General features: G+C 45.9%; 1 protein-coding gene across 2 annotated transcripts in view; it reads left to right on the top strand.

The window, feature by feature from the left end:
- SYTL1 (synaptotagmin like 1) overlaps positions 1-1,315 on the top strand; it is a 71,681-nt gene extending 70,366 nt beyond the window's left edge. For both annotated transcript variants that reach the window (XM_040424264.1, XM_040424265.1), the window contains exon 15: positions 446-1,315. In XM_040424264.1, coding sequence (XP_040280198.1) covers positions 446-582 — 137 coding nt within the window. In that variant the 3' untranslated portion in view covers positions 583-1,315. The remainder of the gene's footprint in view (positions 1-445) is intronic.
- Positions 1,316-19,896: the final 18,581 nt, after the last annotated feature.

Here is a 19,896-nt window from a genome sequence, read left to right as displayed (position 1 = left end):
GTTATCTTCTCTGATAAGAGTCATTTATCTTCCCCTTTCTTCTTCTTCTGACATTCACTTAGTAAAGTGCCCCCTTTCTGCCTCCTAATTAGTTGTGTGCTCTCCACACAGTAGCAGTGCCTCTGTAAATAAGCTCCAACACAGTAAAAGTGTCCTGAAAAATAGAATTAATACTTACCTACAGTGAGTTGCACAGATTTCTTACGGCCTGTGGCTTGCAGTGCCTGTGGGATAGCGGCTTAAAGTTTGTCCTAATTGGGGCTAAAATTAGTGGCATAGACATCATGAAAGATGGAGATGCTATAAACCTGCATAAGAATGGGACAAAGCATCCTATTGTGTGAATGAGCTCTAAACCATGTAATATATTCTGATCTCTTTATTTCCTTGTTTTATTTTTGTGATATCTGAAATACTTTGTAATAACCTTATTTCTGTTTTACAGGAAGCAGTTATGATGTTCCAGTCAGCTGGATGGACTCTACAGAACAGGAAAAAACATTCTGGGAGACAGTTATAAAAAATCCAGGAGAGTGGTCAGAAGTGACGCTGCCATTAAGACAGAATCTAACCCCACGCTGATAATATTTCACGAGACCTACTTTGACCTCAGCTAATAAATGTAAGCTGGCCATAGACTTTAGATAACTGCCAGAGTAGAGTTCCTCAGCTTGCTACTATCACACCCGATCCACATCCCCTCCCCCAGCAACAAGCATGATTGGATTGGCTGAAGTTCATGGAGGAACGAGAACGGAGCGGGGGAGACATGATTCGGTTAAAGCCAACAAAGCTAATCCTCTATTTTCCCTGCAGGGAACAGAATCTACTTATTTCAATTTGCTTTAGCTTTCTGTCTGATCCTGTGAAAATAGGACCCGTGGACTAAAACTTGTGTGTGGACACCTTTACTCATTTCCCACAACTAAATATAGATTTAAAGGGAATATGTCACATTGTAAATGGTGTCTGATATGCAGCCAGCATATTATAGATCTGCGCAGATTGATATACAATTTTGTGTGGGGGGGGGGGGGAATTAATATGAGTAGTTTTTTATTTATTTAAATCCCTGAACTTTCTATGCTTTGGAGTCCAGTGGGTGGTCCTACGCAGTGATTGACAGTCTTCCCTGTATGACTGTGCATAAAAATTGATGTCGGTCATAAAGTGGGACCACCTACTGGTGTCTTAAAGCATAGAAAGAGCAGGGATTTAAATGATTACCGTATTTTTTGCCACATAAGACGCACTTTTTCACCCCCCAAAGTGGGAGGAAAATGTCCCTGCGTCTTATTGGGTGAATACTAATAAGCGCTTCCATTATGGAAGCGCTCATTAGTACCGGACGACCGGAAAGTGGTGAAGGCTCTGTACTCACCTCTTCCTGGTCCTCGGCTGTCAGCAGTGCAGTGGCTGCGCACAGCGTGAGGGCGCTTTGGGACCTCATGCTGTGCGTGCCGGTTCACAGCACAGCCGATGGCAGGAGGAAGAAGATCTCGGGCGGTGAGGAGCGGCAGCGTCCAGGAGCAGGAGGGGTAAGTGGGTTATTTATGTTCTGTTCTGAGACTGGGGGCTGATCACATATGGCTGGGGGCTGATATGAGGCATGGGGGTCTCATCTGAGGTCTGATTGGGGGTCTTATTTATATTGGGCTCTGATCTGAGGTTTGATCTGAGGTCTTATTAACATTGGGGGTCTGATTGCTGATCTGATCTGAGGTCTAATGAAATTTTTTTTTTCTTATTGTCTTCCTCTAAAACCGTGCGTCTTATGGGGTGAAATATATGGTATATATACAGGTTAAGCTACATTCACACGACCGTATGTGTTTTGTGGCCCGCAAAACATGGATCAGCAAATCATACATATGACGTCCGTTTGGCATCCGTATTGCATCCCTTTTGTTTTTTTTGCGGATCCATTGCAACAATGCCTATCCTTGTCTGCGAATAGACAAGAATAAGACATGTTCTATCTTTTTTGCGTGGCTATGGAATAGACATATGGATGCGGACTGCACATGGCGTGCTGTCCGCATTTTTTGTGGACTGATTGAAATGGAATGGAACGGATACGGAAACAAAATACGTTTGAGTGAATGAGGCCTTATACTGAATATTTTCCCATAAAACTATATATCAATCTGCACAGCTGCTCCTCTTCTTTGACATGCTGCCTGCAGATATGACTGTGCATACAAAATGACAGGTTCCCTGTAAGTACAAATAGCAAATATCCTGTGTATTGGAAATTTTGCGAAAAACTGAACCACAATACCCTCAAGCATAATTTCAGACTAGTAGTTGCTTGTGAATGCCCAATGTTAAATATGAAGTGCATCCTAATTTCAGACATGTCCAAAAATACGTGTATTACATGTTGAAGAAAGATTTGTATCACAACTTAATAAAAGAAATACACTTTTATTATGTGTCTGCATCTCATGCTGCACTATTATTTGATTATATTGTTATATACAGTGATCCCTCAAGTTGCTATGGCCTCAGGCTACAATAATTTCATCATACAGTGGGCCATTGAAACCACACTTGACATACAAAGAGACAGACCAGTTTGGATCTGTAGCAGGTGTGATTGACTGGAGAATCCAGCCAATCAGCAAGGTCATTTCACTGATGACACACCTTTATTATTGAAGTGCATGCACTGATTGGCTGTCCACTAGCGCCTCTCTACAGTCCTGTGCGATATTACATGCAATGTTCCCGCTAAGCCTTTGCAACTGCTGAGCAGAGGGGTTAGGGAGCTGGGCAATATGTCATTAAAGGTGGGCAATCTGAAACAAAGATGAGAATCGGCCCTGACTTCAAAATTGCTAATCTCTATAGTCACCTATAAATTATAGCATCAGTCAGCAGGGGTGGGTTGATGGATAGGCACCTTAGGCAATCGCCAAGACTGCTAGTGAAGGGAGTGACATAATTTGATTTTTCTTGATTTTTTTTTCAAGTTTTCCTTTATAAACATGAATGCTAGGGATGATACAGAGAGGTGCAACAGGGGACAATTAAATGAATGACTATAGTTCTGACAACTAGCATGTTGAGGGGGATCCATTCTGAAACTAATGAGCTTGTCCAGCTCATTTTTATAGTGTCTTAATAGAGCTAAACATTTGAGAGCAGTGCTGAAAATCACTCTAGAAAACAGCCCCTTCCTTCCACTTAGTGATCCTTCTCAGCTGATTAGCAGCACTGACAGCAGTTCCAGATATACCGATAGGTACAGTTGGCATAGAGGGATATTTACGAACAGTGTAATTGTATGTTAATTATGTCCATTTAATAAGTTAAAAGGGTTTTCCAAAACATCAATTCCCCTAAGGGAGCAAAAAAGGGAGCTAAAATATAACTTTTACTGGTAATTATTAAAACCTAGCGCCACGTTCAATGGATAATAGGTATGGCTTTAGAAATAAGGAACAGTCGGACGTAACCCCGATAGGGACAGGCCAAGCGTGGTAAAGGAGATGCACCACGTCTAGGCTGGTAACTTGGTATGGATGTTGGTAATTTCAAAGTGTAGACAATGCAGGGAACAAGTATCCCTAGTTATCCCTGAATTGGGATGGGGACATTGCTGATACGGCCCTGCCTGTCTATACAGAGTTCCTGCCCCGCAAGGGGCGGCCCCGTCCGGATAGCTAACCCTAGAATAGGGAGGTATCCCTATTGTGCCCTATTGAATAGTTCCCGACGTGTCACGTTTCAAGTCGTCTATCATCGGGGAAGTAATCCAAATAGGTAAAGGAAGCAGTCCTACAAGAAGGATATAATCAACATGAGAATTGGTTCACAAAAAGATGAGAACTACAGGAGGACAGAACAGGGACATCAGTGGATCCATAGGATACAAAAGCGGGACGTCAATGGTCCCTTTCAAGTGGTAAACCCCACATCTTACTGGGGGGACACCAATGGAGCAGCTGAATTGGTTCCATCAGCTGCACGCCGAATTACATGTGAGGATCCATGTTTATAGACGCATTGTGCGCCCTGAGACTCCACAGCTCCGCCTCCCGGAGTCACGTGGTCCGTACACCTGACCTAGACAACACGCTCCACGGGTGGAGCGGGTGGAACGCAGCGCACCAGCCGGTGAAACGCAGCGTTCGGCCACGTGTGGGAGTCAGGAGGAAATGTGCACGAGTTGCTATGGAGCAAGGAGACGCCGGCGATAGCGCTGACGTCTGGTCCATGCTGCGGAGGAGCGGGTGTATAGCCAGCGCTCATGAAACAATGTATATAGCATTTAATGCAGGGAGTCAGGTAATAAAAAGTGGCGTATGTTCTCTTAAACAAACAGAAACAGAGAGCAATGTGCTACTGAGCAAAAGAAACAAAAAACAAAGAAACTGGGAAAGAGAGGGGAGGGGAGACTAAGAGGGAAAAATGCCTAAATGGAGGCAGCATATCATTAATCCGGAATACCGGGGCCAATCTTAGATGAAGGGGGGCCAATATGGTGACACTATTGTCCCCCCTTTTTAAAAAAAATTATTATCCTCTTCTCCTCCCCTTCTTATCCTACTATATAGGGTAATTTGTGAGTAAAGTTTTTTTGCAAGCAGCTAAGGGGGGTGCCCATATGTAATTAGATGAAGCAACCAAAATTTTGTTGCTCATTGAGACCCGTAAGGGCCATGGTTTTAAGATCATAAATCCATCTGGCCTCCCTCTGTAATATGATTTTGTCCCAATCACCACCCCTTACCGGTGGATTCACTTTGTCAATGGCGATGAAAGAGAGACATCCAGAGCCATTATGAAAATTGTGGAATTGTTTTACCACGTGAATGTCCTTATTTTTGGCAATGTCGTTGAGGTGTTCGCCCACCCTCCTACGAAATTCCCGGATTATCTTGCCTACATATTCTTTTCCACATTGGCAGGCAAGCTGGTAAATTACCCCTGTAGTCCGACAGTTGATGTAATCACGAATAATAAATTCCCTGCCTGTAACATTGCTTTAGAAGGATTTGCCAGTCTTGATATATTGACAGGCGATGCACCCACTACATCTGTAGCAGCCCTGATTCGGGTTACGGAGCCAGGCACACCCCGGCAATCTTTTTGGGGTGTATTGGCTCTGTACAAGTCTATCCCATAGGCTCCTACCTCGTCTGTAGATGATGTGGGGATAATTTCCCAACACTTCCCTCAGATCTGGGTCCATCAAAAGGATGTGCCAATTCCTGTCAATTATGTTTTTAATAGATTTGGCTTCACCATTATAGGAAGTTATTAGGCGAATCAATCTGTTTGTTGGTGCCGGTTTAGGTCTAGGGGTAAGGAGAGTGGAGTGTTCCTCAATTAGGGCTGATCTAAATGCCAATTTAAGAACACGGTCAGGGTAGCCTCTTGCCAAAAATCTCTGGCGCAGGTCAGCAGCTTGGTGTAGAAATTCTTTCTTAGTAGAACAATTCCGTCTCAGACGTAAATAATGTCCCTTAGGGATCCCACGTTTTAAAGGGAGCGGATGTTCACTTTCCCATCTAAGGACTGAATTTGTAGAATTAGGTTTTCTATACACCGAAGTGTCCAGCTCATCCGTCTGATTCTTAGTGATCAGGACATCAAAAAAGGGTAAGGCCTGCTCATCTGATTCGCACGTGAAACGAAGACCTATCTCATTCGTGTTCTGGTCCTTGTCAAAGGACTCAAGTCTTTTTTGTGTCGTGTCATATGACAAAAATGTCATCAATGTACCGTGCCCACAGTACTATGGACTAGGTATGTAGAACTCTTTCCTCGGTGAAGACCAAAGTTACTTCCCACCAGCCCAGGAACAAGTTAGCGTACGATGGGGCACATGGGCTCCCCATCGCAGTGCCCCTGAGCTGGTGGTAGATCTTCCCATTGAATGAAAATACATTTCTGGTCAGAGTGAACTCAAGTAGCTGAAGAACAAAGTGACTGTGGGCACGGTACTGACAGCCTCTAGTTTGGAGGGAAAACTGTACAGCTCTTAATCCCATTTCATGAGGGATATTTGAATAGAGGGCTTCCACGTCAATGCTGGCAATTAAGTCATCAGCATCAATGTGGACCCCCTCCAAGCGTTTTAATAAATCCGTAGTGTCCCGTGTATAGGATGGTAAGGCTAAGACGAAAGGGGCCAGGATCTGATCGATGTAGAGGCCCACATTCTGACAAAGATTGCCCACCCCTGATAAAATGGGGCGCCCTTTGAGGGGTGATACCCCTTTATGTAGCTTCGGCAAACAATAAAATGTTGCCTGCCTGGGAAATGTTAAAGGGGTGGTCACTGTGAAAGTCACTGTTAAAGGGGCGGTCTCTGTTAAAGGGGCGGTCACTGTAAAAGTCACTGTTAAAGGGGCGGCCACTGTTAAAGGGGCGGTCACTGTTAAAGGGGCGGCCACTGTGAAAGTGACTGTTAAAGGGGCGGCCACTGTGAAAGTGACTGTTAAAGGGGCGGCCACTGTTAAAGGGGCGGTCACTGTGAAAGTCAAGGTAAAAGGGGAGGTCACTGTGAAAGTCACTGTTAAAGGGGTGGCCACTGTGAAAGTCACTGTTAAAGGGGCGGTCACTGTGAAAGTCAAGGTTAAAGTGGCAGTCACTGTTAAAGTCACTGTTAAAGGGGTAGCCACTGTGAAAGTCACTGTTAAAGGGGTAGCCACTGTGAAAGTCACTGTTAAAGGGGCGGCCGCTGTTAAAGGGGAGGTCACTGTGAAAGTCAAGGTTAAAGGGGTGGCCACTGTAATAGTCCTGTTAAAGGGCGGTCACTGTGAAAGTCACTGTTAAAGGGGCAGTCACTGTGAAAGTCACTGTTAAAGGGGCAGTCACTGTGAAAGTCGCTGTTAAAGGGGCGGTCACTGTGAAAGTCAAGGTTAAAGGGGTGGCCACTGTAATAGTCACTGTTAAAGGGCGGTCACTGTGAAAGTCACTGTTAAAGGGGCAGTCACTGTGAAAGTCACTGTTAAAGGGGCGGTCACTGTGAAAGTCACTGTTAAAGGGACGGTCACTGTAAAGGTCACTGCTAACCTCTTCCGGACATAGGGCGTACAGGTACGCCCTTATGTCCTGGTACTTAAGGACACAGGGCGTACCTGTACGCCCTGTGTATTTTCGATCACCGCCGCGATCGGAACCGGGTGCCTGCTCAAATTATTGAGCAGGCACCTGGGACAAATGCGCCGGGGGGTCCTGTGACCCCCGTGTATGCGATCGCAGAAAACCGCAGGTCAATTCAGACCTGCGGTTTTCTGCGTTTCCGGGTTATTCGGGTCTCTGAGGACCCGATAACCCAGAACAGGATGGTGATCGGTGGTGTGATTTTACCCCACCAATCACCATCCTGCGATCCTGAGTGGTGATGGTGACATCACCTCTCAGGATCGCTTCTGATTGGTTGGTGGGCGGGCTGGCGCCAGTTTCAAATGATAGCAGCACTCCTCTCCTCCTCCTTTTGTGTCCGGAGGTCGAGGAGAGAAGAGCGCTGCCTGCACGTGTCTGATCTGTGCCCGAGCACCCATCCTTGCCCCCAGGACCCGATCTGTGCCCCAGCACCCCCATCTTTATCACCAGGTAATTAGAGAAAGGTTGGGATAGGCAGGGATATAAAAGGGAAAGTTAGTGGTAAAAAAAGTTTTATTGCATCACCCTAAGTAGGGTGTCTGGGGTCCACAGCACAGCTGTGTGACCCTAGACCCCCCAGGGGTGCTGCTGCTTGCACCCCCGGCCCCCCCCTCCCCCCCCCACAACTTTTTGGGGGTGCAGGCATATTTTTATTTTTTTTGTGCATACACTGACTGTGGCCGGCACTCTTAGCGTCCAGCCACTGTTAGCGCATCGCACACCCCACCGCTGATCAGTTGATCAGCGGTTTTGATTTTTTTTTTTAACTTTTTTATCACATTTTTCCCCTTTTCTTTAGTTAGTCTTTTTTTTTTTCTGTTAGTTTTAGGGATAAGTCCGCGCAACACCCGTGCACCCACACACACGCACACCAAATAAAGATTTACACACACGCACATACACACGCAGACACACACTCCCCTATGGCCCGCCGGACGTTCTCGGCCGAGGAGGCATACGCCCAGCTTGCCTCTGACTCCGAGAGTCCCAGTGAGGACGAGGATGACCCCACTTTCCTGTTGTCATCCGCGTCCTCCTCATCATCTAGCGATGATGATGAGCCCCCAAGGCGGCAGACACGCCGCCAGGCAGAGCAAGGGGCCCGCCATGTTAGGGACCCTGTGGCCCAGCCTAGTACGAGCAGCTCTGGGGCTCGTACTAGTTTTACGGCCCACCAGTTAAATCCACCGGAGCACCCTGCCGGTGAACTAGTCTGGTGTAGCCCAGAGCGATACGAGCCAGTGATTCCTGATTTTGTAGGCCAATCAGGAATCCAGATTTCCACAGTGGGCTACATTGAATATGAGTTTTTTTGTCATTTTTTCAGTGACCCACTGGTAAATCTGATGGTGGAGCAGACGAACCTGTACGCCCAACAGTTCGTTGCTCAACACCCGGGCTCCTTTTTGGCCAGGCCCAGTGGCTGGACGCCGGTCAGTGCAGCCGAAATGAGGACATTTTGGGGCCTCGTGCTGCATATGGGCCTGGTCAAGAAACCTAGTGTCAGGCATTACTGGAGTGGGGACGTCCTCTACCAGGCCCCACTTTACAGTACGGCCATGACACGCGGTTTGAGGCCATCCGGAAATGTCTGCATTATTCAGAAAATGCAGCATGTCCCCCCAAGGTGATCCTGCCTATGACCGTCTGTATAAGATACGGCCGGTCATCGATCATTTTGGGGACAAATTTGAACAGGCCTATGTACCTGGAAGGGAGGTCACGGTTGATGAGTCTCTCATTGCGTTCAAGGGGAGACTCATTTTCCGCCAGTATGTGCCCTCCAAGCGGGCGAGGTATGGCGTGAAGCTATACAAACTTTGTGAGAGTACCTCAGGGTACACTTACAAGTTTCGTGTATACAAGGGGCGAGATTCCCGTATTCAACCCCCAGAATGTCCCCCCACTCTGGGTGTTAGCGGGAAACTTGTGTGGGACCTTATGTACCCACTGCTAGATAAGGGTTATCACCTTTACGTGGATAACTTTTATACTAGTATCCCCTTGTTCCAGTCCCTTGCCGCCAGATCCACGTCCGCTTGTGGGACCGTGCGGAAAAATCAACGCGGCCATCCTGCCCACCCCCTCCAGGTACCTATCCCCAGGGGTGCGACCCGTGCCCTTAGCACTGGAAACCTGTTGCTGGTCAGATATAAGGACAAGAGGGATGTCCTTGCACTGTCCACAATTCATGGTAACGGCATCACCCCTGTCCCTGTGCGAGGTACCGCGGCAACGGTCCTCAAGCCTGATTGTATCGTCGACTACAATCGGTATATGGGAGGAGTTGATCTCTCTGATCAAGTCCTCAAGCCATATAACGCCATGCTCAAAACCCGGGCATGGTACAAAAAAGTTGCGGTCTACTTGGTGCAGGTTGCCTTGTGCAACTTATCTGTACTATCCCGAAGTGCTGGCAACACAGGGACATTCCTTCAGTTCTATGAGGCAGTCCTCAAGGCCCTGATCTTTTTGGACCGGGAAAAAGCAGGCCGGAGTACCTCGGGAACTGGAGGCGCCCGGATCGTCCCTGGCCAACACTTTCCAGGTGTGGTCCCCCATACTGGAAAGAAGGGACGAACCCAAAAAAAGTGCAGAGTGTGTCGCAGGAGGGGGATACGGAAGGACACCACTACTCAGTGCAACACGTGCCCCGATCATCCGGGCCTCTGCATTGACGGTTGCTTCAGGGAGTATCACACTTCCATGGAGTACTAAATTTATATCCCAATTTAGCCACTGACATCGGATAAAAAAACTGGTTCTCAGACTTGAGACACCCAAAAAAACTAAAATAATTTAAAAATAGTATACAACTTAGGTATCGCTGCGTCGGTAATAATCTCCTCTATAAAAATTCCCCATGACCTAACCCCCCAGATTAACACAGTCCAAAGTCACCTTACACAACAAAAATTTTAATAGCAAGCGATCAAAAAGTCCTATAGCCCCCAAAATAGTGCCAATAAAACCGTCCTCTCATCCCGCAAAAAATGAGCCCCTAGATAAGATAATCGGCAAAAAAATAAATAAAAAAATGACTCTTAGACATTAGAGATGCAAAAACATTTTTTTTTATAGTCTAAAACCTAAACATTTGTAAAAAAAAGTAGATTATTAGGTATCGCCGCGTCCGTAAGAATCTCCTCTATAAAAATACCCCATGACCTAACCGCACAGATCAACATGGTAAAAAAATAAACTGTGCCAAAACAGCTATTTTTGGCACTTTTCCATTTCAATCCGTTTTTTCCGGTAACAAAGCAAGGGTTAACGACCAAACAAAACTTTATATTTATTACCCTGATACTGCAGTTTACAGAAATGCCACATTTGTGGTCGTAAACTGCTGTATCAGTAAAAGGCAGGGTGCAAAAGGAAAGGACCGACATGGTTTCTGGAAGGCTGATTTTGATGGCCTTTTTTATTGACACCATGTCCCTTTTGAAGCCCCCCTGATGCCCCCCTAGAGTAAAAACTCCACAAAAGTAACCCATCTAAGAAACTACAACCCTCAAGGTATTCAAAACTGATTTTACAAACTTTATTAACCCTTTAGGTGTTCCTCAATAGTTAATGGCAAATGGATATGAAATTTCAGAATTTCAACTTTTGGTAACCTTGCCTCACAAAAATGTAATATAGAGCAACCAAAAATCATATGTACCCTAAAAATAATCCCAACAAAACCGCCACCTTATCCCGTAGTTTCCAAAATGGGGTCATTTTTAGGGAGTTTCTACTCCAGGGGGGGTTGAAACAGGACACGGTGTAAATAAACCGGTCCATAAAAATCAGACCTCCAAAAACCAAACGGCGCACCTTTCCCTCTACGCCCCGCTGTGTGGCCGTACAGTAGTGAACGGCCACATATGGGGTGTTTCTGTAAGCGACAGAGTCAGAGCAATAAAGATACAGTCTTGTTTGGCTGTTAACCCTTGCTTTGTTAGTGGAAAAAATGGGTTAAAATGGAAAACGTGGCAAAAAAAAGAAATTTTCAAATTTAGTAACATAGTAACATAGTACATAGTACATAAGGCCGAAAAAAGACATTTGTCCATCCAGTTCGGCCTGTTATCCTGCAAGTTGATCCAGAGGAAGGCAAAAAAAACTGTGAGGTAGAAGCCAATTTTCCTCACTTTAGGGGAATAAAAAATTCCTTCCCGACTCCAATCAGGCAATCAGAATAACTCCCTGGATCAACAACCCCTCTCTAGTAGCTATAGCCTGTAATATTATTACGCTCCAGAAATACATCCAGGCCCCTCTTGAATTCCTTTATTGTACTCACCATTACCACCTCCTCAGGCAGAGAGTTCCATAGTCTCACTGCTCTTACAGTAAAGAATCCTTTTCTATGTTTGTGTACAAACCTTCTTTCCTCCAAACACAGAGGATGTCCCCTCGCCACAGTCACAGTCCTGGGGATAAATAGATGATGGGATAGATCTCTGTACTGCCCCCTGATATATTTATACATAGTAATTAGATCTCCCCTCAGTCGTCTTTTTTCTAACGTGAATAACCCTAATTTTGATAATCTTTCAGGGTACTGTAGTTGCCCCATTCCAGTTATTACTTTAGTTGCCCTCCTCTCGACCCTCTCCAACTCTGCTATGTCTGCCTTGTTCACTGGAGCCCAGAACTGTATACAGTACTCCATGTGTGGTCTGACTAATGATTTGTAAAGTAGTAGGAATATGTTCTCATCACGGGCATCTATGCCCCTTTTGATGCAACCCATTATCTTATTGGCCTTGGCAGCAGCTGCCTGACACTGTTTATTGCAGCTTAGTTTGCTGTTTATTAAAATTCCTAGATCCTTTTCTATGTCAGTGTTACTGAGAGTTTTACCATTTAGTATGTACGGGTGACTTGCATTATTCCTTCCCATGTGCATAACCTTACATTTATCAGTGTTAAACCTCATCTGCCACTTATCTGCCCAAGCCTCCAATCTATCCAGATCCCTCTGTAGTAGTATACTGTCCTCTTCAGTGTTAATTACTTTACAAAGTGTGAGACGGGACCACTCAAACAGTCTCTTTTCAGGGTTTATTAGGCACACAGTACAGTACAGGCTTGCTTTCTTCAAATAACAGAACAGTCCAAATGAAATAACAACACGCAGTGATACAGGCTTCTCACCAGCTGCAGTTTTCTCCCAGCAAATCCTCACTGCCAAGAGGTTTGGTTCAGCAGTCTTCCTCTCAGACCACCATCCACACACACTGCTCTCTGGCAGAGTGTGCTTTTAATCACCATCACACCTGTGTGTGTGGCGGTAACACCCGAGATGGAGTATGGGAGTGACCTTCCCACCCAAGCTCTTCAGTCACTCCTAAATCCCGGACCCAAACTCCAGCTACCACCAACTCAGTGATCTACCACCACTGGTCACTACTTACCTCCGGGATTTACATCACTGAGCGTAGCAGCCTCAGTGACACATACCTACCATCTATGATGTCACCCACTGCATGCTTACATATCCCCCCCCCTCTGCCTAAAGCCGGGGGGCTTTGCACCTTCCATAACCAAACAATGGACTCTTGACAGGGCATCTGCATTGATGTGCAATTTGCCTGGCCTGTGTTCCACCACATAGTCAAAATCCTGTAATGCCAGGAACCACCTTGTTACCCTAGCATTATTTCCCTTGTTTTGACTCATCCACTTCAGTGGGGCATGGTCTGAGACGAGTCTGAACTTTCTGCCTAGCAGGTAATACCTTAGGGACCCTAGGGCCCATTTTATTGCCAGACATTCCCGTTCCACAATCGAGTAATTCCTCTCACAGGGGTTCAGTTTCCTACTTAGATACATGACAGGATGCTCTTCTCTGTTAACCTCCTGGGACATAACAGCCCCTAGTCCCACCTCTGATGCATCTGTCTGTACTATAAATTCCTTGGAGAAATCTGGCGCTATTAGCACTGGTTGCCTACAAAGAACGGACTTTAGTTCTACAAACGCCTTTTCTGCCTCCGGGGACCACTGAACCATAACTGACTTTTTCCCTTTTGGTGAGGTCAGACAAAGGAGCAGCAATACTGGCAAAGTTGGGGACAAATCGCCGGTAATACCCGACTATCCCTAAGAAGGCCTGCACTTGTTTTTTTGTAAGAGGCCGGGGCCAACTCTGTATGGCTTCTACCTTGTTGGCCTGGGGTTTAATCATGCCTCTTCCCACAACATAACCCAAGTATTTGGCCTGCTCCATACCTATGGCACACTTCTCTGGGTTGGCTGTAAACCCTGCTTCTCTGAGTGAGTCTAGAACGGCCTGGACTTTACTTAAATGGCTTTTCCAATCCAGGCTGTAGATAACAATGTCATCTAAGTAGGCCGCTGCATATTCCCTGTGGGGAAGCAAAATGTCATCCATTGCCCTTTGAAATGTAGCAGGGGCCCCTTTCAACCCAAATGGCATCCTCACATAGTGAAAACATCCCTCTGACGTAGAAAAGGCTGTTTTCTCTCGGGCCTCCTTTGCTAATGGTATTTGCCAATACCCTTTGGTGAGGTCTAATGTGGTTATATACCTGGCGGGACCCAACCTTTCAACCAGTTCATCCACCCTAGGCATAGGGTAAGCATCCATCTTGGAAACCTCATTAAGTTTCCGAAAGTCATTACAAAAGCGCCAGCTTCCATTTGGTTTTGGGACCAACACAATTGGGCTGGACCATTCACTTTTGGACCTTTCAATTACCCCTAATTGTAACATCCTCTGAACCTCCTCTGAGACTGCTTGTCTACGGGCTTCTGGGATGCGATACGGTTTTACTTTAACCCTTATGTGGGGTTCAGTGATGACATCATGTTCCACCACATTAATGCAACCTGGTAAGCTAGAGAATATGTCCGTATTACGTTGCAACAACTCTTTAGTTTCCTGTCTTTGGGGACGTGATAAGGAACTAGCAATTGTCACCTTTCCAAACTCAGGACCGGAAACAGTGGGAGATAAGAGCGTAGCTGACAAGGACTCCCGTTCTTTCCAAGGTTTCATTAAGTTTACATGATAGACCTGCACTGGTTTCCTTTTCCCTGGCTGATGGACTCTATAATTTACTTCCCCAACTTTTTCCATCACCTCAAAAGGTCCCTGCCATCTAGCCAATAACTTGCTCTCAACCGTAGGTACCAGAATTAATACCCGATCCCCTGGCTTGAACTCTCTAATTCTGGCAGAACGGTTGTACACACTTCTCTGAGCTTCTTGGGCCCTCTGGAGATGTTCCTTCACTATGGGCATCACCTTGGCAATTCTCTCTTGCATTTGTACCACATGATCAATGACACTCCTGTATGGAGTAACTTCAGTCTCCCATGTCTCCTTAGCTACATCCAGCAAACCCCGAGGGTGTCTACCATAAAGCAATTCAAAAGGTGAGAACCCTGTAGAAGCTTGAGGAACTTCCCGGATTGAAAACAACAGATATGGCAACAAACAATCCCAATCCTTGCCATCTTTCTCAATGGCCTTTTTCAACATGGCTTTCAAGGTTTTATTGAACCTTTCTACGAGGCCATCAGTTTGGGGATGGTACACTGAAGTTTTTAACTGTTTAATTTTCAGTAGTTTACACAGCTCGAGCATGACCCTGGACATAAATGGGGTCCCTTGGTCAGTCAAGATTTCTTTGGGGAGTCCCACTCTCGTGCATATATGAAACAACTCCCGAGCAATAGTTTTAGCGGAGGAGTTTCGTAACGGCACGGCCTCTGGATACCGGGTAGCATAATCCAGCAGTACTAGAATATACTGGTGTCCCCTAGCTGATTTGTCTAACGGTCCCACTAAGTCCATGGCGATCCTTTCAAATGGTATCTCAATAATAGGAAGTGGCACCAACGGACTTTTAAAATGAGACCGCGGAGCCTTTAATTGGCATGTAGGGCAGGATTTACAGTATTCGTCTATTTCTTTATAACACCCCGGCCAATAGAACCTCTGAAATATTCGTTCGCGGGTTTTATCTGTACCTAGGTGACCCCCTAACACATGAGTATGAGCCATTTCTAGGACCATTTTTCTATAGGGCCCGGGAACCACTAACTGTTCTATGACCTCATTGTGAGCTTTGGTAACCCGATATAAGAGGTCATTGTGCATTTCAAAATACGGATACCTGTGGTCAGCACCCGGCTCTTGGGGGACACCATTTAGAACGGTCACATTTGCTAAAGCCCCTTTTAGAGTGGGGTCTTGCGCCTGGGCCGTCCCAAAATTCCCTTGCGGGATATCCAGAACGGGTATGGTCTGCTCAGATTCTACGGTCTCACTCTCGTCTCCCACCAAGACAGATAGCGGAAATCCCTCAACTATCTCAGCTGGTTCACTAGGCATAGCCTGGTTTGTGATTTCCTCAACATGAGACACATCATAAGCAGGTGCAAATTTTACTTGTTTGGGTGACATTTTACCCCACAGTTCCCAAAACAACGGAAAATCCCGCCCTATTATCATGGCATGCAATAAGTTCTTCACCATGCCCACCGTATGCAATACAGTCCCACATTCAGTGGCTATGGTGACCTGAGCAACTGGATAGTTCTTAACATCCCCATGCACACACATCACCCCCATGCCCTGTCCAGGTGCCGGCAATACGGGAACAAGATTTTCTCTAACAAGTGTAACCAGGCTTCCTGAGTCTAGTAGTGCAGTCACAGGGCTAGCATTGACAGTCACCTGGCACATATGAGGCCCGGTTGCCTGGCACTGGATGGCACTGCAGGAGGGATGGGCAAACAGGGAGCACCGTCGTGCCATGTCACAATCCATACGTTCATTTGTCATGGGACAGTGAGCTGCAATGTGCCCCAGGTTATGACACCTCCAACAAACAAGACGGCGGGGCAGAGGTCTAGAACCAGCTTCTGGTGATTCTTTTCTCGTTTCCACGGACACTTGTCCCCGCTCTCCCCTGGGTTTAAACCCCCTCTTACTGGGTTCCGCATAAACCTTGGGGTTACCGGGAGTTATTTTTATTTTCTCAGCTCCTGCAAGGAGGTTCTCCGCTGCAGTGTACCTCTCAACCAGGTTTATCAGCTGGTCAGCATTCTGGGGATCTCCCTGGGCCACCCAGCGTTGTACTGGCCCGGGAAGAGAGTGCAGGTAACGATCCATTACCACTTTTTCCACCATGTGCTCTGGGGACGACGACTCTGGTTGTAACCACTTCCGTACGAAGTGGAACAGATCAAACATCTGTGACCTCGGTGGTTTGTCCTGGCAAAAGATCCACTGTTGTACCCGCTGGGCCTGGAGTGCAGGACTGACTCCCATGCGAGCCAGTATTTCCGCTTTTAATTTGCGGTAGTCTCTCGAATCCTGCAAGGTCAGGTCATAGTATGCTTTCTGCGGCTCCCCAGTCAAATATGGAGCCAGCACCTCAGCCCACTGATCTACAGGCAGTTTCTCTCCGTCTGCAATACGTTCAAAGACAGTTAAATAAGCCTCCACGTCGTCCTCATTTGTCATTCTCTGTAAAGCAGACTGCACAGTTTTCCGCACCCCACCTAAAGCTTGCCCAGCCATATGCACCACTTGTGGTGCTGTCACCGAGTCTCTGAGGGCCGCAATTTGCTCAGTCAATAGACGGTTAGTCTCGTGTTGCTGTGCATTAGCCTGCCGTTGAGCCTGTAAAGCCTCTGTATGGGCTCTTTGCTGCTGCTCCAGTGCCTGCCGCTGCTGCAGATTGCTCTGCACCATCTGCTTGAGGAGCTCCTCCATTTCAACAGATTCTTGTTGCAATCCTGCTGCTGCCTTAACCCACGACATTCACCACTGACAGGTTTTTATGTCGTTGCTCCTAGCAACCAATTGCCCGCATCCTCCACCATATGTGAGACGGGACCACTCAAACAGTCTCTTTTCAGGGTTTATTAGGCACACAGTACAGTACAGGCTTGCTTTCTTCAAATAACAGAACAGTCCAAATGAAATAACAACACGCAGTGATACAGGCTTCTCACCAGCTGCAGTTTTCTCCCAGCAAATCCTCACTTCCAAGAGGTTTGGTTCAGCAGTCTTCCTCTCAGACCACCATCCACACACACTGCTCTCTGGCAGAGTGTGCTTTTAATCACCATCACACCTGTGTGTGTGGCGGTAACACCCGAGATGGAGTATGGGAGTGACCTTCCCACCCAAGCTCTTCAGTCACTCCTAAATCCCGGACCCAAACTCCAGCTACCACCAACTCAGTGATCTACCACCACTGGTCACTACTTACCTCCGGGATTTACATCACTGAGCGTAGCAGCCTCAGTGACACATACCTACCATCTATGATGTCACCCACTGCATGCTTACAAAAGTTTAGTGTCATCTGCAAAAATGTATATTTTACTATGCAAGCCTTCTACAAGATCATTAATAAATATATTGAAGAGAATAGGGCCCAATACTGACCCCTGAGGTACTCCACTAGTGACAGTGACCCAATCTGAGTATGTACCGTTAATAACCACCCTCTGTTTTCTATCACTCAGCCAGTTACTTACCCACTTACAGACGTTTTCTCCCAGTCCAAGCGTTCTCATTTTATATACTAACCTTTTATGTGGTACAGTGTCAAATGCTTTGGAGAAGTCCAGATATACGACATCCATTGATTCGGCGCTGTCAAGTCTAGAACTTACCTCCTCATAGAAACTGATTAAATTTGTTTGGCATGACCGATCCCTCACGAAGCCATGCTGATATGGCGTTATTTGCTTATTTCCGTTAAGATGCTCTAAGATAGCATCTCTCAGAAAACCTTCAAACAATTTACCCACAACAGATGTTAAACTTACCGGCCTATAGTTTCCAGGCTCTGTTTTTGGACCCTTTTTGAATATTGGCACCACATTTGCCATGCGCCAATCCTGTGGGACATTCCCTGTCAGTATAGAGTCCGCAAATATCAGAAATAAGGGTCTGGCTATGACATTACTTAATTCCCTTAGGATACGGGGGTGTATGCCATCCGTTCCTGGCGATTTGTCTATTTTGATCTTTTTAAGTCGCTGTTGTACTTCTTCCTGGGTCAGACAGCACACTTTTAAAGGGGAATTTATTTCAACATTCAGCATTTCATCTGACAGTTTATATTCCTCAGTGAATACACTGGAGAAAAAAATATTTAACAGCTTTGCTTTCTCCTCGTCGCTCTCTGCGAATCCCCCCTCATTACTCTTTAAAGGGCCGACACCTTCAGATTTATACTTTTTAACATTTATATAATTGAAGAACATTTTAGGGTTAGTTTTACTCTCTTTGGCAATTAATCTCTCGGTCTCCAGTTTGGCCGCTTTTATTTGTTTTTTACATGTTCTGTTTTTTTCCTTATAGTTTTTCAGTACTTCCGTGCTACCCTCCTGTTTTAGTGTTTTATATGCTTTCTTTTTGTCATTTATTGCTTTCTTTACAGTTCTGTTTCTCCACATTGGTTTCTTTTTGTTCCTTAAGCTTTTATTCCCATATGGTATGTACCTCTCACAATGAGATTTTAGGATGTTTTTAAAGATATCCCATTTTGTGGCTGTATTTTTATTTTTGAGGACTTTGTCCCAGTTAGTTAGGCCTATGGCCTCTCTTAGTTGGCTAAATTTAGCTTTTTTGAAGTTTGGTATTTTTGTTCCTCCCTGTAGAAACGCTCTTTTGAATGATAATTGGAAGGTTATTACTTTATGGTCACTATTTCCCAGGTGTCCCCCAACCTGCACGTCTGTTGTTCTGTCAGGTCTATTGGTTAATACTAAGTCCAGTATGGCCGTCCCTCTAGTCGGGTCCTGAACCAGTTGGGAGAGATAATTGTCTTTGGTTATTGCCAAGAATCTGTTTCCTTTATGAGATATACAAGTTTCAGTTTCCCAGTCTATATCTGGGTAGTTGAAGTCCCCCATAATAACCACCTCATTATGATTTGCCGCCTTGTCTATCTCGTTTAGTAGTAGATTTTCTGTGGACTATATTTGTGGGTATATTAGGTGGTTTATAGTAAACTCCTATTAGTAATTTATTGTTGTTTTTAGCTCCATGTATCTCTACCCACAGTGACTCCACATGTTCATGTCCCTCACTTATATCTTCACGGAGTGTGGGCTTTAGACAAGACTTTACATAAAGGCAGACCCCTCCCCCTCTCCGGTTTTGACAATCCTTTCTAAACAGATGTAACCTTGTACATTAACCGCCCAGTCATAGCTATCATCCAGCCATGTCTCAGTTATTCCCACTATGTCATAGTCCTCCTCACACATCACCAATTCCAGTTCACCAGTTTTATTAGTCAGGCTTCTGGCATTAGTATACATACATTTGAGAGGTTTATGTATATTTTTTACCCTACACCTTTCCTTCTGAACTGTTCTAGTCCCTCCTTCCATTCCTCCCCCAGTCCCACTACCTTGCCCCCGGTCTCTATCTGCACTATCTTCCCCTTCTATAGTGTAATTACCCTCCCCCACAGTCCCTAGTTTAAACACTCCTCCAACCTTCTAGCCATCTTCTTCCCCAGCACAGCTGCCCCTTCCCCATTGAGGTGCAGCCCGTCCCTACGATAGAGCCTGTAGCCGACAGAGAAGTCGGCCCAGTTCTCCAGGAACCCAAACCCCTCCATCCTACACCAGTTCTTGAGCCACTTGTTAATTTCCCTAATCTCCCGCTGCCTTTCTTGTGTGGCCCGTGGTACAGGTAGTATTTCGGAAAATACTACCTTTGAGGTCCTTGCCCTAAGCTTTTGACCTAAATCCCTGAAATCATTTTTAAGGACT

The sequence above is a fragment of the Bufo bufo genome, chromosome 3 (genome assembly GCF_905171765.1).
Source record: "Bufo bufo chromosome 3, aBufBuf1.1, whole genome shotgun sequence".
Taxonomy (NCBI): Eukaryota; Metazoa; Chordata; class Amphibia; order Anura; family Bufonidae; genus Bufo; species Bufo bufo.
The sequence above is the reverse complement of the archived record's forward strand: the minus strand, read 5'-3'. Positions and strand labels throughout refer to the sequence as shown.